The sequence below is a fragment of the Brachionichthys hirsutus genome, unplaced genomic scaffold, assembly GCF_040956055.1.
Source record: "Brachionichthys hirsutus isolate HB-005 unplaced genomic scaffold, CSIRO-AGI_Bhir_v1 contig_700, whole genome shotgun sequence".
Classification (NCBI taxonomy): Eukaryota; Metazoa; Chordata; class Actinopteri; order Lophiiformes; family Brachionichthyidae; genus Brachionichthys; species Brachionichthys hirsutus.
This window is the reverse complement of record NW_027180374.1, coordinates 165251-182667: the sequence shown is the minus strand read 5'-3', so window position 1 is coordinate 182667 and position 17417 is coordinate 165251. Positions and strand designations below refer to the sequence as shown.

The window sequence follows — 17417 nt, the reverse complement described above, 5'->3', positions numbered from 1 at the left end:
TTAATGGAACAGCCTTAAACATAAGAGTCAAAAGTACTCTGAAAATATTTCATCAATCATCAACTTGCACATTATCCCCTCTTTCCAGATCCTGTGAGCAGCAGCCTCCGGCTGAATTCCCCCTTTTTCAACGACACTGTGAAGATCAAGATCATCTCTGCTCGGGCTTCCCGATTATGTGAAGTACTTCAAAAACGTACATACCCTTTGAAAAGACGGGAGTTGAGATGTCCCTCGCCAACACGCCCACCAGTAACGATGCCTGTCTGAGCATTGTGCACAGCCTGATGTGTCACAGACAGGGCGGCGAAAGTGAGACATTTGCCAAGCGGGCAATCGAGAGCCTGGTGAAGAAACTCAAGGAAAAAAAGGACGAGCTTGACTCCCTCATCACCGCTATCACCACCAATGGTGCCCATCCCAGCAAGTGTGTCACCATTCAGAGGACGCTCGATGGACGGCTGCAGGTAGGACGCTGCCATTGTCTTTATGCACGCAGGTAAAGGGATAAAAGGGTGACGCTATTCTTTAGGACCGATCAAATGGAACGATCATTAATGTACCACAAAAATGAGCGAGAACCGAGGATTGAGTAAATCTCTGCAGGACGTTCAGGTTTTCCTGGGGGGCATCATAAACAGTCTTTTGACCAGTGTGTGTCTGTCTTGTTGGACGTGCTGTTGGGTGGGGAAAACAAGCTTTACTCCAATAATTGCACTCAAGCCCGTCTCAGATAGTGACTCGGCTCATCAATAGTCTCTGTCATCTCGGCTCCCAGGTTGCTGGACGTAAAGGGTTCCCTCACGTCATCTATGCCCGACTGTGGCGATGGCCGGACCTGCATAAGAATGAACTGAAGCACGTCAAGTACTGCCAGTTTGCCTTTGACCTCAAGTGTGACAACGTGTGTGTCAACCCTTATCACTACGAGAGAGTGGTGTCCACCGGCATAGGTGAGCGACGCCTGTCCAACAGCTTCAATGTAATACAGAGCCGTGGACACCAAAAATGTCCATTTGTCTTTATATCTGACAGAACTCAGACTGAGCTCTGTTTTATTGGGGGTTCGTGTAAATACTTTCTGAGTAATTCTTCAGCATCTCATTCGTTCTGGCTCGTCCCAGTGTTTGTGTTGACCGTCCTCTGCCTCCGTGTATTCTACTGTTCACAGACTTATCAGGGCTGACAATAACCAGTTCTGCACCCAGCTCGGCGCTGATGGTTAAGGACGAGTATGACTTTGATGGACCACAGAGTCTTCCCTCCCTTGAGGGAGGGCACTCCATCCAAACTATCCAGCATCCCCCGTCTGGTGGCCGCCCAATACCCGCCGAATCGTTTGCAGCGCCGAACCTGCTTCCGCCAGCCGAGGCCTCCACCTCTGCCGCGACAACGGCGTCCTTCCCCGTCATCGCTCCTGGAACCGTCGGTAAGAGGCAGTTCTAAATGATTCCCGCCTGCGCTTGCTTGCTTGTCTGGGGTCCGACCCCAAGTCCCCGACTTGGCCCCTACGCTTCTGTTCTGCAGACTCCTGCGGGGAGTAGCGCGTCCCGTTTCTTTAGGGGATGGAAGAGTAGTGGTCGTCCAGCCCTCTCTCCCTCCATCTTCCTTCAACTGAAGAGTTTTCAGATACAGACTCAAACCCCTTAGTGAATAGAGGCATTGTACATGAATGATGGCTACCCTTCTGGTAAGAGAAGTACGTAGTAGTAGTATGTATACTGTGTGTATACATATAAAATGTGTTTATTTCATGGATGGTGGTTATACTAGCGTTACGATTTTAATCATAACATCCTGATTTCCCGGTTTGGGGTGAATAAAGTAAATATCATCTCTCTTTCTGTGGATGTTTGATGACTTCTTTTCTCAGGTTCCAGCTCAACGTGGTCAAGAAACAGCGGTTTCACGCCCAACATGTCCCATCACACCAACGGCCATCTGCAGCACCACCAGCCCATGCCGAATCCGGCACGCTACTGTGAGCAGCTGTACAGTAATCCACACACAACATTACGTTCTTGTGTTTCATTGTGTGTGTGGTTGCCGTCTTTCCCCAGGGACCGTGCATAGTGAGCTCGCCTTTCAGCCTCCTATATCTAACCATCCAGGTGAGAACGCGATGTTGTTGCTCTAAAGAGTGTTTTATAAGATTTTGCCACTTGGTAACGGCAGCTGTACGACGGCGCTATCGTGACAGCAGTGTCTCCATTTGTTTCAGCTCCTGACTACTGGTGCTCCATCGCCTACTTTGAGATGGACGTTCAAGTTGGGGAGACGTTTAAGGTGCCCTCTTCTTGCCCCGTGGTGACGGTGGATGGATATGTAGACCCCTCTGGAGGAGACCGGTTCTGCCTAGGCCAGCTCAGCAATGTACATCGCACAGAGGCTATTGAGAGAGCAAGGTAAGGTTTACCCCTAGCCTTTAGCACGACAGTTAAGCTAATGCGCTTTCCGAAGTAGCCTCGCATGTTCATTGAGATTCGACCGCGTCCTCTGGTGAAAGCTAACACAGACGAAGAGTTTGTTCTTTTTTACCGGCGTGACCAGTGGCTCATATGAAGACCCATTTTACCCAGTCAACAGACAGACAGACGGACAGACAGACCATTTACAGATGGGCGTGTCTGGTTGCGTTCACAGACGGAGCATAAATTGGTCTTTAGCCTGTCAGAGACAGAAATCTCAAAGACCTGTCTGTGTCGAGCAAAAGAGACTCGACTGAGCAGCAGACGATGCCTCAGTGCGACTTCTGCATCAACTGTTGGCTCAGATATGGGGAAGAAGATGATGCCCCATTCTGCCCTTGTGATATTTATACACAATCGTGAAGCACAAATGCTTGTCTTGCATTTGTCCAGCAGCACAGCTAATATGTTGCATGTAAAACACAAACGAATCTCATTTTGTAGTTAAACCAATAATTTAATCGCTTCCGTTCTGTCCCTGGTCAGAATTGTCCCCTTTAATGCTTTGCTGTCTTTATTCTTCTCTTCCAGGCTTCATATTGGCAAAGGGGTGCAGCTTGAGTGTAAGGGTGAGGGAGACGTGTGGGTGAGGTGCCTGAGTGACCACGCAGTGTTTGTCCAGAGTTACTACCTGGACAGAGAGGCGGGTCGAGCCCCTGGAGACGCCGTTCACAAAATCTACCCCAGCGCTTACATCAAGGTAGGACGATTAAAAAAAAAAAAAAAAAAAGAAGCTTCAATCCTGACATTGAAGCTTCCCCATGCTGCCTCTCGAGGGTAATTGAGGGACTGCGCAGATTGAAGTCTCTCCTCTCCTGCCAGGTGTTTGACCTTCGTCAGTGCCACAGACAGATGCAGCAGCAGGCTGCGACAGCTCAAGCAGCAGCTGCAGCCCAGGCCGCTGCAGTGGCTGGAAACATACCTGGACCTGGATCAGTGGGAGGGATAGCACCAGCCATTAGTAAGATACTTCAACCGCCAATACAAGTACACATGGTGAGATAGAGGATAAGCCGGGTAGCGGCTATAGCTGCCAATCAGGCTTGTGCTGCAAGTGGGATGTATTCGAGTAAGAAATTAAAGGAGTACGGCATAAAATGTGTTTCTATTTGTCGATAAAAGTTTGGTCGTTGGTGAATTTGCTCGCGGTTGAATGTTTCTCAGGTCTGTCGGCAGCGGCGGGCATCGGGGTGGACGACCTCCGGAGGCTGTGCATTCTCAGGATGAGTTTCGTTAAGGGCTGGGGGCCCGACTACCCCCGCCAGAGCATCAAGGAGACCCCCTGTTGGATCGAGATCCACCTGCACAGAGCTCTGCAGTTACTGGACGAGGTTCTGCACACTATGCCGATAGCAGACCCACAACCTCTGGACTGAGCTTTCTGCAGCATGAAGCATGAAGAAGCCCCCTCGGTGCGACAGGCAAAAACCAAACCAACGACCTTCAGGAGCTTCAGTTCACCGCCCTGGTTTTACCTGCTCAGCAGGTTTGAGACGAAAATGAGCCAAAGATGCATCAGACACATTTTTAAACATTTTTGATTGGTGAAAACTGGAATGATGAGTTCTTTGATCACGGAAGGACGTCACTTATAAATACAGTTACAAAAGTGGCCCATTGAATTTAGAACGCACCCCCAAATGCTCGGCATCGACGGAGTCCGCGAGCGGCAGCCTCCTGTCAGGCATCGGTTTTACTGAACCGTCCTAGGACGGCTGTGGGATGAAGAATCCAGCGTCTGGACACCAGAGGGAAACCGGTTACTGGGAGTACAAATAAACAGGTTGTATTGATGTCTGTCAAACCAAAGTACTGATAGTTCAAACAAGCTGTGTAAATGAAAGTACAATGTTCAGACTCCGAGCTTTGACTCAGTTACCGGTACTTTCATTTGAAAGCTTCACGTTTTCACTGTCTTTTGTCATACGTGAGTCTTTTTTTTCCATTCTAGGTAGGATGCAGATGAACTGTTTCTGTCCACTGATGACGTGGAAAGGGAATGTTTGTTTACCGTCGTCATTTGGCTGTTGGCTTTGTGCTCTGTCTTGAAGCGTAGCCAACGCGACAATGGAGAATTACTGAAGTATGTCTGTTGACTTGCAGCCCACAGATATACTACTTGATCCCCATCTCTTTGTGTACAGTTTACTAATATAAAGAAGAGAGCTTCCTAAAAATACTCGCTCGTTTCCTTGGTTTTATTGTTACTTTGATCTGTTTTACATTTTTTTAGCACTTTACATTGTGTCTTGTATTAATTCAGTAACCTTTTGTTGAGGTGGGTGTCCTGCAATGTAGATAAGGGAGTGGATATGTTGGTTTGTATTTCATGTACGAGCGTTTGCTTGGGAATCATGGATTATTCTCCATTTCGATTGCAGTTTTTCTTTATTTTTAATCCATGGAAATGTTTTTTTTTTAATGCATGATAAATTTGAGTTTGCATGAAAGTTTATGAAAAATAGGCCCCATTTATCTTAATTTTTTTTCTTCCCCTGCTCCTAAAAATTGGGTGGCTGAGGACACGGGACAGAAACTATAGTAATAATTGATGTAAATGATCCAACTAAATTCTACAAACGTATTTAATGAGGCAAACTCTTGATGAATGCAGCTGGGACACCTTCTGTGAGGTACGGTAGTTCTGTAAAGCCTTTGATGCTGTGATGCATGCGCCCGGCTAGATTAGAGCCCCCACTGCTTCTTTCAATGTCATTTTAGATTCCACAGTTGATTCAGGCATCAAATTAATTTATGTGCAAACATCAGGGTTTTTTTTCTGGCCAATTGACCCGCTTAAAAATGTGTTTATGTTCCGAAACAGGTATGCTGGTTTTTAGAAAGTGCTCTTTTGGTGAGTTCCTGATGAAATAAAGACAATGTTTGCTTATAATTACCGGTAGGTCATTTTTGTCAAAGGAACATGATCCACGGGCTGCATTTCTCTGAATAATCTCCATTTCACTGTAATTTGACTTTTATGATTCACAAGTTTTGTACAACAGGGAATTCTAGTCAGAATTTGATTAATTTGTACGATTACGCTTTTGTTTAGCTGAATAGCAGGAGGTCGATTGTATGTTACAGAAGGTCATTCTGTTTTAAGGGAGATGTTTTTATATTACGAGCAGGTATTATAGGACCCCCCCAAAGACACAACCCAAATGGGATGATGTTGACTACTACTATTGTAGTTCTGTCGGAAATAAAACCAAGTGGCATTCTAGAAGTGCTGACCTGCTGATTTTGTCAAAGGGTTTATCAGTGGGTACCATTAGACACCTTTTTCTCCCACAGCAAATACTTTAACATGTCATTCCAGAAAGGGAAATGGTGCATTAACACTATTGATGGCTTATAATTCCATTTTGATGAGGAGACAGCAGAACCTGATGGCGTGCATCCCCCACATTGCTTTACTACAAAATACTGCTGTGAAAAAACAGCGGCCGGATCCTTGCAGCATGTGAAGAGTGCGAGGAAAATGCCACCCCAGTGAAGCATTCACAAGCAACGTGGCTTTAAATGAAACAATCTTTATTAAGGAACTTTAATATCAGAAAAATAAAACTCTTAAATTCTCTTTACAGCAAATATATAATATCAGTGCTTTGGCCGCAATAACTTAAAAGGCCATTATAAAATATAGTCTGCTTTTAAACTCCAGACTCAATTTGAAGAATTGATCTGCCATAAGACTCACCTACATATACAAAACAAAAGTGTAGTAAAAATTAGCAAAAACTTGGTACAACTGTTGGTACTTGGAACTATCGGTACAACTTAACAATATATGTAGCTATTTATATAGTTGGTCTAAGATACATTTTACAGCATACCGTTCTTAATTTGGTGGCGTACAGACATGGCAGGCAGCTTGAATCCTTGGCCTTTTTACAGCTGCGGTGATCTTTTACATTGGCGGTACATTGTGAAGACATGCTTTGTGATGCACATTCCTTTTTCCACTACATTAAACAGCAGCCATCAATCCTATAATCAATACTGTCAACTAAAAGCTAGACTACAAGCAGATAGCACTGATACTCTCCTGCAACAGTTCTAGGTTTCCAGCACTTTTCATTTAGTCACTCTGAGGAAAGTAAAAAAAAAAAGAATTAAAATCTTATTGTAAACATTTTAATATAGATATATATATATATATATGAAATGTAACAAAATAAAAATGTCTATCAGTCATCATCAGTAATATTATTGAATACATAACAATAAAAGTCCATAGATTCATGTCAATAAACTGAGGTTATTGCATCCCCTCAGAAAGTAAGAGAACAGAGCGATAGGCTCCTTGTAGATCTGAGAGAAGTCAAATGAACGGACGGAGAGAAGACCAGAGAAGGCAGAACCCAAGTGTTTGGTGGGGTTTGTTTTGTTTTTGCACTTCTGAGAATCGTTAGGTTCACTTGGGGAAACAGAGCGAAGTGATGGGATAACTCAAATACTGTTCACAGCCGGAATGCGAGAGACTCCAGTCCAATGTCCACGTGGTAAAACAACAGTATTGACCTTATGTAGTGTAAGCACAACGCAGTCCGATGGAATCATTCCAGCTGCCTTCCCCTTCCAAGTGTCCTTTAACTTGTTCAATCCCGAGAAACAAAGTCTTAGAGATGCCGTTTAAAGCTTGGATTTGAGATGACGTCCCGACTATTTTACCCTTAATGGGTAGACGCGTGTCAGAAATCCCATCGAGTCGGGGCAACGCTGTGCTTAGTCGGGCACAGAACAAATAAACAAGTAAGACGTGTACCATTGTAAAGGCTCCAATGCATTATAGCAGGAAATCAACATGTTTTTTAAACTGTAGAAAACAGAAGTGTGTCTCTTTCTACAAACTTAAGCCCAAGGTCGTTTGCGTGCCGAAATTACAATTTATTTACAAAGTGACTCCTCAAACAGTTGGAATACTAAAAGAGTTTTGCATAGGCTTGGCAGACGAGAACAAAAAGAAGTCCAATGGTAGCCTTGGACTCAGGTTTTCCTTCCTGGTCGAGTTGTTCTGCCGACTACTTATTACAAACCCAAGAAAATGGCTGCAAAAAGACGCCAAAGGGGTAAAACCGGGTCTAATGAAAGAAAGAGATCCTAAAAGATGGCTGGTTGACTTTAAGGAGGCTATTCCAGATTAAATCAGTCTTCAAAGTTCATTAACATCAGCTATTTCGGCTCTCGTGTGGAGTTTAATGAGTAACTATACTTTTATCATCCACTAAAGTGTCTGCAGTGAAGGGGGGGGAATGTTGTTTTAGGCATCAGCTGTGCATATCTTTCTAGACAAAGAGCAGCACCCCCTGACCAAAAAATATAAGTGAAGTTAAAAAACAAAAGATCAAAATGAGGATAACAGGAGCTCAACAGATAAAAAGAAAAGCAAAGAACAACTTCCCTGTGATATAACCTTTGTTCCACTAAGATACACCAGAGATTGGACTTTGACAAATACATTAAGACCTCGGTCTATCGGCTTGTGATTTTTAAAGCAAAAGTCCTGTCAATTATTTAGAGGCTTTCGAAAAAGGCCACAAGTTTTGTTTCAAGACAGATGGACTCTGCATGCCACCCCCCCCCCCCCCCACGTTCTAGTTGCTCCTTTTCGTTTGCGCCAAACGGAATCAGGCACAGGTTTACGTAAACATTTTTTTTAAAGTAAAAATGGAAAGATATATCCTGGTACAAAAAAAAATAAAAAGGAGTTACATACTTGTATTCAATCCAGGAAACAAAGAAACCTAATGTTGCCTTTGGAGTGTTCTATTCTTCGTAGCAGCAGGTCTGACCCACTCTGTGGACGCGTTTCCAAATGTTAATACTGATGCTCAGAAACTCACAATTACAATTTGAGCATGTCAAAAGTGAATCCTGTTACTGGTAACCTCCCGAGCCCAAATTATCTGAGGCGCTGCATTTGCCATAATAATGTGGCGCGTGTGCATCGTATCCAGTTTACTATAATAGATATAAGATAATCGATTTCTCTTGTAACCAGGAGATTACTATTAATCAATACATATTCACAAAGTAGAACTCGTATATAAACAATTGGTTTCCTGCCATGAACAAAACAATAGAGGCAATGAAAGTGGGCCATATTTGAGCCGATATTAAAATCAAAAACAGCACCCCAAAAAAAATACAATAAAATAAAAATGGATAAAATGCACGAGATGTAGAAAGAAACTGAAATAATTCAAAGTACGCTAAAATATTATAACAAAAAAAAAAAACAGGAAGGCTGAAGCTTGTAGGTGTTTAGGGGGGGGAAAGTGAAACAAAAATTAGGAACTAAAAATACGTCCATCTCCCACTCCGCCCAATGCTACAGAGGTTTTTCCAACCCTCCCCATTGATAAATCAAGTTAGAAGAATTCACAATATCAGGCTGAACACCCGAACCCACGCTCTGAATACAGATCATTCCTCATTCCCCTATTGTTCCTCACCTTTGACAAAACAGGTGGACAAAACAGGTGCAAGGACAAATCCAGACACTGATTTGGGGTCACTTTTGTAATTCCCCCCACAAATTGTAATCAGTTGGAAGTGTTGGGGGGGGGGGGGGGGGTCGCTGATCCCTCATCAGGAATCAAGTTAAATGAATTAAAATCACATATTGCGGAGCTGAATGGCTTGTGTGACCGGAGACAGGCACACAGGACACGCAGCATCTGGACCCTGGCAAATGTGGGTGGCGCAATCCAAGCAAAAGAGGTTGTGGCCGCAGGGAACCAAGGCAGCGATCACCTGACTGTCCATGCAGTGGATGCACAGCTCCTGTCCTCTCACCGTCGAGCTGAGCCCCGGTCGGTAGGAAAGGGACGATTCAGGAGGAGAGGACGAGGAGGAGGCAGTGCTCTCGCCGGAAGAGGAGAAGGCCGAGCTGTAGGAGGGGAACCTGTGAGCGTCGAGGGTCGCGGCCGAGCCGAGGGGCCCTCGGTGGACACGCTGGGCCTTCGGGTGCTCCAGGGCCTCTGTTCCAGAGACGGTGGGGGAAAGACGAGGCGTCCCAGGCTGACTGATCTGGAGACATCCACAGCAAGAGTCAGACCACACCGGCATACAAAAAGGAATTGCTCTCGCCAAGCATGACCTACCTGAGATTGGCAGGCTTCAAACCCCTGGTGGGGTTGGTTATCCACGAAGGGACTCCAGACTTGTGGCTGCAGCCCCGGGTGCGACGTTTGGGCGGTGGAGATGGTCAACGGGTCGAACCCCGACGAGGAGCCTCCGCCTCCCAGGCCGACCAGCTCCTCAGACCCCACGGCAAGAAGACTCTCGCCAAACCAGAAACTTGCACTGCCGCCGCCGTGGCCGCCGTTGTTGTTGTTGTTGTTAGCGTTGGCGTTGAACACGCAGGTCGGGCTCGAGTCGGCCATTCGATTGGCATCTCCGTTGCCGTGGAACGAGTCGGCCGAGCTGCAGCCGCTGCCCAGGGAGCTGGAGCTGTCATTGCGGTAGGTGGAAGACATCCTGGCACCGGCGTTAACGTTGCCGTTCATCCTCTGAGCACCATTGATGCTCATCACGCCGCCGCCGCCGCCACGACCAGCCGGCGACGATGCCCCCGCGCGGAGCCAGCCAGCCTCCCCCAACCCGACCGCTAACGCAGAGGCATCGAAGCTGACATCCGTCCCATTGAACTGAAAGTCGTTGTTGTCTGCGCCAGGAGCCTCGACGCCTCCACAGGTTCCTGTACGGAGGGCGATGTGCGCCTCGATCTCATCCCTCGCCCGATCCACGTTCTCTGGCATCCCGGTGACCTCGAACACTGGCTCTTTGTCGCGACTGGGAGTCACGATGTAAGTGTGGGTCTGCTGTTGGATACGTTTGATGGTCGCCCCTGAAAGACGTGAAGACAAGACAAGACACCTTTCTTAGTCGAGAAACTTTCAGGCGAATCTTTCCGAAGAAATGCACATCGAAGCGCAGCAAACGGAGAAAACGGAACGTGTAAAGAAAATATTGTTTTTTAAAAGAAATTCGTGATACTGTAAAAAAGACAGAAAGGAGAAAAACACACACACAAGGGTTCTAGTGTGAATAGCTCAGATCACACGTTCATATTAATCACTATTTAATGACTTGCCTTTCCTTTTAATGTGTGGTTACATAGTAATCCATTAAAAACAGAAGCACGGACACAAATCCTGAAGTAGAATAAATATCGACTTGCCACAATTGAAGCATAAAATTGGTAAAAAGAAAAAAAAAATTTTTTTTTGAAGAAGAATAAAATTCCACAAAGCTTATTTATCGTGTTTGGAACAGCACATTATTACCTTTCAAACCCATTTACCACCTCCAGCCTAATGACACATGCGTGAGTACTGAAGTTCAAACCATCCCCAGTGCCGTCGGACATGAAGGTGGTAACATCTCCAGGGCAAAAGGTGAAAGAATAGAGTGAAATGTTACCATGTTTCTTCCGATGTCTTACACAACTTAATTTTGTTGACCTCCTTTCTATACCTGAATTGTAGAAATATGTCCTTTTTTCTGTTCAATCTAAAAATAACATCACCATAAATGCCGTGCTTGGAATGCTATGAACTGCCTTTTCGACATGATGTGAAGGGATCAGTGCAGAAAGCACATCCTCTGAGAACACCAGGACTTCTAGACCCACCTTTCGGACCCACAACCAGCCCCACAACGCGATACGGTACCCGCACCTGGAGGGTTGAAATGAGAAACAAAATTCAATCAACAAACAGCCAAAAAGAGAAGCTAAATAAATAAATAAATCTCTAACACTAAGCAAAACCCTCACCGACCTGAATGGTTGTCTGCCCGGGTAAAGAAGGGGTCCCCGGACCGGTTGTAGCTGACAGGGGGCCCGTCTTATTCCGAGAAGCTCTGATGAGTGAAAAATGTTCGGCAGCGGACAGGATCTCCCTCTTCGCCATGGCAACATCTTCTTTGCGTCCCGTCACAAGAAAGACGGGCTGCTCTCCCCTCACTGGCGTCTTAATGTACGTGTTCGTCTTGGCCCGAAGTGCCTTTATCTTACAGCCTTGTCAGGGGGAGGGGGGGGGGGGGGGGGGGGTCAGATTATTTTGCTATTAAAGTTTAATTTACCACATTACGTAACACACAAGCTTTGATAGTCAATAACTCCCAGCTATTAAAATAAAAACATGTGCATGTGCAATATTAGTAGGCAAGTAGTCACTAATGGCAATTAAAAGTAGCAATGCTTTTAAATTAAATATTAATTTCCGCTCGACCATTACCAGAGCCATTTCCTGTTGTTGTCAAGGCTGCGGTCCAACCCCCCCCCCCCCCCCCCCCGGTGACATCATCAAACCTTCAACGACCGGTGGCGCTGACCCAGTTAAGACAAGAAAGAGCTAAGCTAATTACAGCTAGCTGCTTTCAAGCTAACGCCGATTCCTGCACGAAGATGTAGCGTTTTACTCACAGATTAGGGTTATTGTAGATTTGTTTATATGTTTAAATTATTTAACCAGTCACATGCCCAATAAATAACATAAATAAATGAAAATAACTCGACTGTTAAATGCTCAGAGCACGACAACTTGTGAGCCAAGTTATTATTCTTGCGGTGAAATAAACCGCAATTAAAACACCAGCTTTAGCTTTTGTAGAGACTTTCCGTTTTTATATTTTCTACCTTTTTTGTGACAAGTCACTTAAATGTCGGTCGAGACGTCTGGCGTCCTGTTGATAATCGTTGTGTTCAGTTAAACTCGATTTTGTCCTGAACGCCATTTCCTTTGACAACATTCCCGTCCAATCAAGTTGCTTCAAAGTCCCCAATAACTTGAAACAGAGTCCGATAATCACTCACCCTGCCTCCCGACGATCTCCGCGACATGCTCGGAGCTCGGAACGGCCACGCATTCCGTCGTGTTGACGCTCTTACGACGATTCAACAGCGACGCCTCGGCCTCGTAGCCCAACTCCCCGTGCGCGGCCGGCGGCACCATCGCCATGTTGTTCGACGACGGCGGGGCGCCGCCGCCGACCACAGCGTCCTCCAGTTCGTCCCCGTTGTACAACAACACCGTCTCGACGTGCGGCGACTCCAGCCCGGACGGCATTAAGGAGCCTCCCGGGCCCGGGGGGAGGTGTCGGTGAAGGTGGGCCTGAGCTAGCAGCGGCTTACCGGCGCAGCTCGAGGAGTCGGCCGCAGCCTCGGGCTCCTCGTCCCCCGAGGTCGGTCGGTGCAGCGGCAAAGGTTTCAGGTCGAGAACCGTCCCGAGGAAGTTGTAATGAGAAGCCGCTTGGAGGTGGTGGCGGTGAAAGGAAAGACTCTCGTCTGCGTGCTCGGAGATCTGGCTCTGGGTGCCGTGGTGCTCCTCAAGGCCCGTACCGGCAAAAGCGTGCACTAGCGGCGGTGGGACCTCAGACTCTCCCTCGTCGCCCTCCAGCAAAGACGTGCTGCTAGGCATAATGGAAACCTTTAATAATAATGTCGCCTACAATGATAATGGTTCGAATTCGTCTTAATTTACAAACAGCGACCAGCGCCTGTTGGTTGAAATGTGTTGGCTTTTGTTTTGTCTTCCCAGCTGCCCCATCCAGCCCTCCCCAGTCCCCACACTGTAATCTCGTAGTGCTCGTTCACGCGAGACTTTGTTTGTGAATAAATTAAATAATAATACTGTTACGGGAAATACAAACAGACCTCTGTTGCTTTGAATTATGGGGGTTGGGTTTCATCCGCGCGTCCCTGGTTGTCATGGTAAAACACCTGAGCACTCAGGGCTTTCCAGACCACATCTTGTTAGCCGGTAGCCACGTAACAGTGTATTGAAGAAGGAGGCGCTCTTCCCGTGGATGTGGCCGTGGCTCACGTGATCTCAACTGGCCCCTCCTATTATCTTTTGACCAATAAAACAAAGCAGAAGGCGGGCTTTTACAGATGACAGCCAATGCCGTGTCACGTTTGTAATACGTTTCTCAGCGCTATCCGCCGGGCGAACGCTGCGTGGTAAGTAGCTAATAATGATTGAAAGAAAGAATCGCTTCAGCAATATCAATATTTCATTTTACTGTATTTTAGTGACCACAAAATGTCTAATAGACAAGACTACATTAGATGTAGGAAATTGTTTTTAAAAAAAATCAATTGATCTTTCTGTCTCAAACACAAAGGACAGCCGGCTAGCTATTTAGCTTTAAGCTAACAACTTGTCGCTAGTTCATGTCCGGGTTTGCGGTGTCACCATTTGTCTTCATCTGTTTCCCAATGGCGATATTGATTTTACGTTGATGTGTGTGAATATTTATCTCGGCAGGTCTGCTCGGGTTTTTATTTCGGAGCTTGAGTTTCGATCTTCAGGATGTCCGGATCCTATCGAATGCTGCTGCGGGTGCTGTGGGCCCAGCTGCTCTGTGGGTGGGTGCTGGGCTCTGAGCTAACTTTTGAGCTACCGGATAACGCCAAACAGTGTTTCTACGAGGACATCATCATCGGCACAAAGTGCACGCTAGAGTTTCAGGTGCGTGTGTATTCTTTCGGCACAAAATCATCCGTCCCTCCGGGATAGTACTTTTTTTTTTTTTTTAACTGTAAGCAGAGATCAGAATTCTCCCTCAAACTGCTTTTTTTGGTTGGTATATTATTAAATTGATGTCTCTGCATGTCTTCACGTTTTCCTAGGTGGTGACCGGTGGCCACTATGATGTGGACTGTCGTTTGGAAGACCCAGATGGCACGACACTTTACAAGGAAATGAAGAAGCAATATGACAGCTTTACCTTCACAGCAGCCAAGAATGGCACCTTCAAGTTCTGCTTCAGCAATGAGTTTTCCACCTTCACGCACAAGACGGTTTATTTTGACTTCCAGGTCGGCGATGACCCTCCACTCTTCCCTAGTGAGAACAGAGTCACTGCTCTCACCCAGGTAAATGTTCTGTGAGATTCCAAGAGATTATACATTTGCCTCTATATTGTCTTCTAGCCGGTTTGGCATTGATATGGTCTATATATTAATAGTCTGAGGTCACGATCTGGTGACTTGTAAGGCCCAAACATCACAGGCAGAAGTCACTGAAACAGTGACGTTGCATTTGCTTGGTGTGCTGATGTGTTTTGTGTCTGAATAACGGCCTTTTAATCCACTGCATAGTTTGTTCAGGCTTGAAAGGAACAATTTTGCAATGACTATTGAATTATCTTTAGAGCCAAAAAAGACCATCAAAATAATTTCCAAATATACATTTATTTACACAAGCTGATTTGCATACATATCTATTGTCTGAGCATGTGGTTCTTTCAACAGCTGGCTCACTCTTACATCCAACACACAGTATTTACATTTCATATTAGTGCATATATATTTTTGGCTTCTGCAAATTCCCAGCTGAGCTCCACCTACTGTTAACCTAAAAATAGGATTAATCTACCTGTTACAATTTAAAGATGTGTTTAGGCGTACTCGGCGTTAGATATTGATCCTGTGTTCTTGTCCTAACAAGCGTTTGGAGTTTGAACTGAAATTACTGAATAATTGGAACCTGAAGTTAAAGGTGAATACTACATTATAATAGTTTATTGCCTGCAGAGTTTCTTCATGAAAAAGGCAGCATGAATGTAACCTTCTTTTGCTAACTCTAGATTGTGTTTGTTAAAATCCTCTTGTTGGTTTATTTCCAATCGTAGTTCTAACATCTTGCAATGGCCTTTGCCTCTGTTTTGATACAATTTGCAGATGGAATCAGCCTGTGTGTCCATCCATGAGGCTCTAAAGTCAATCATTGACTACCAGACACACTTTCGCCTCCGTGAGGCCCAGGGACGCAGTCGGGCCGAGGACCTCAACACCCGCGTTGCCTTCTGGTCAATTGGAGAAGCCATTATCCTTCTGGTGGTCAGCATCAGTCAGGTGGTCCTGCTGAGAAGCTTTTTCTCCGACAGGAAGACCACCACAACCAGGGTCGGATCGTAACCCCGTCTGAGTCTTGGCGTCTGACCCATCACTTTATTTGTCTCTACCTTGTGTTATGTGCTTAGAGTGAGTCAGAATATCAGCGCTAATGTGAATTGTATCACAGCAATCTTCCAGATCTGTAAAAGCCAACATGATCTTCATTCAGCTCTGGTATTCTCACAAATCGTATGCACCATATGTCTTGAGCAAAAAAAAAAAAGAAATGTGTTTCAAATGTTTTGGAGGGTTTCAAGAGCGAATCTCCAGAAAGGCTTGCTTCTGTTACTTGTAACTACAATGCCCACTTTGGAGACGGTTCGTACAGCTGGTCATATAGTCAAAGTAAACTCTGAGATCCTAACATTTTTGAACTTTTTAAATGTGTTCTCGTTGTACTTTACTTCACCCCTTGTCAACTCGTACCCTCTTACTTTGATGACTTCCATCTACAGTACAAAGTGTGCAATGAAATAAGCAAGGTAGAGGAAGTTGTAACTAAATGTGTCATTTAGGGAACAGTAAGTCTCTTAAATCTCACTGACAAAGAAAAGTACATTTTAGTTATTCCTAAACCTCACTAGCAGGTTCTGTTAAGCGAGAAATAATAGATGTGTTTGAGTTTCAGATCTTGGTCTTTTTCGATGGGCCATTAGAAGGAAGTGTGCTGGACAGAGTCATCATCAAATAAAGTAATAGATTGAAGTGTTTTGCATTTGGTTGGAAGGAACTAATTTATAGATGGGCTCATTTTAATTATTGCAGCAAATTCCTGCGATAGGTCAGTTTTGTCCAGTTTAGAGACTGGAGTAAACCCAACAATTTCACCACACTTATTTGAAAAAAAAAAAAAAAACATACAAATATGGCTAGGGGGAACTTATTCCATCTGTGTGACTTCAAAACAATATTTTATTGTTTGAAAATAACACTTTGTGTGTTGAGGGGCAATTCAAGTAGTTTTAATTGCCTGTCAGTGGTTGTGTTATATCTGTTTGAAGTGTAACAACTTATTTATCTTGTGGAATAATTTTATCTTCTTGGTGAGTCTTGGTAAGTCACTGCTTGGAAATAGATGCTTGTAATTTGAAATTCTATCTTATTGACTACTCATCAGAGCTTATGTCTGTTTTCCTTCATATTCAAATTAGCAATACTGGAAAACATTTTTGTCGTGCATGTTGGATTCTTAAGGAAGCTCTTCATGCATACATGTAGGCTTAGGTCAACCTTGTTTGACGTCAGCTGGGAATTACAGGCTTTCTTTCATCATTGCTCTGTCCTTAATTTCTTGTACAGATTTGTTTGAAACCCAAACTACTCGTGTCAAGTCATGAGCTCGTCTATAGACATTTCTCGGTTTGCAAGCATCCATACATGAAACCAACCAGATCACAAATGTAGAACATGTTATATAATATGACCATTTTGGAAAACTGCTTTGGATTAGTTTTTGCACAAAATTCACTGAAGAATTCAGAAATGTGTTTCTTTGACTTCATATGTTTGTATTGTTCACTTGATTGCAAACCTGTGTAAAGCAACTAGATGCTCTATTGTAAATGCAACTCGTTCTGGATAATTTTTCCCGTGTTAAGCTTGGCCCTCGTGTCTGTTGTCATTTTTGTGCATTGTAAATACACAAAAATACATTTTGCATTTCTTGGGCGCTTTTGAACACAAATTCTGCTCTAAGGCATACATGGAACTTCTCAAGTTCTTGGGATGGTTGAATAAAATATGTGATAAAATGACGACGAGTGCTTTGATTTGTATCCCATGCAATTCATCCCCTTGTCATTCTTGCCATTTCCTGTAGGGGGTGACATAATAAAGGCCATGACAGCGGATTTGAGATCCAGTCAGTATTTCATAATATTTTTAAACCCTACAGATATGAGTTAGTTTACCATCCGTAGTAGTTTATGTTTAAGTCCCACAAATGTATAAAAATAAATTATATTTTTAATGGCTTTTGATTGGCTACGTAAACGTCAAGCAACGCTGTGATTGGTCGTCTACGCGTCAATCAT

General features: G+C 44.6%; 3 protein-coding genes across 3 annotated transcripts; 2 read left to right on the top strand and 1 right to left on the bottom strand.

Annotated features, from left to right (window-relative positions):
• The first annotated feature begins 227 nt into the window (after positions 1-227).
• Positions 228-3844, top strand: LOC137914206 (mothers against decapentaplegic homolog 4-like). Its single transcript, XM_068757811.1, has 9 exons — positions 228-467; positions 779-953; positions 1172-1429; positions 1874-1981; positions 2061-2111; positions 2222-2405; positions 3000-3168; positions 3291-3429; positions 3633-3844. Exons 1-9 carry the CDS (start codon positions 228-230, stop codon positions 3842-3844), a joined length of 1536 nt encoding a protein of 511 aa, XP_068613912.1.
• Positions 3845-9092: 5248 nt separating this feature from the next.
• LOC137914201 (RNA-binding protein MEX3B-like) lies at positions 9093-13042 on the bottom strand. Its single transcript, XM_068757805.1, has 5 exons — positions 12298-13042; positions 11261-11499; positions 11113-11158; positions 9581-10326; positions 9093-9506 (listed from the first exon to the last, which is right to left on the bottom strand). Exons 1-5 carry the CDS (start codon positions 12899-12901, stop codon positions 9093-9095), a joined length of 2049 nt encoding a protein of 682 aa, XP_068613906.1. The 5' UTR covers positions 12902-13042.
• A 753-nt stretch (positions 13043-13795) lies between these two features.
• Positions 13796-17138, top strand: LOC137914196 (transmembrane emp24 domain-containing protein 7-like). The gene is made up of 3 exons (XM_068757801.1): positions 13796-13954; positions 14116-14361; positions 15169-17138. Exons 1-3 carry the CDS (start codon positions 13796-13798, stop codon positions 15403-15405), a joined length of 642 nt encoding a protein of 213 aa, XP_068613902.1. The 3' UTR covers positions 15406-17138.
• Positions 17139-17417: the final 279 nt, after the last annotated feature.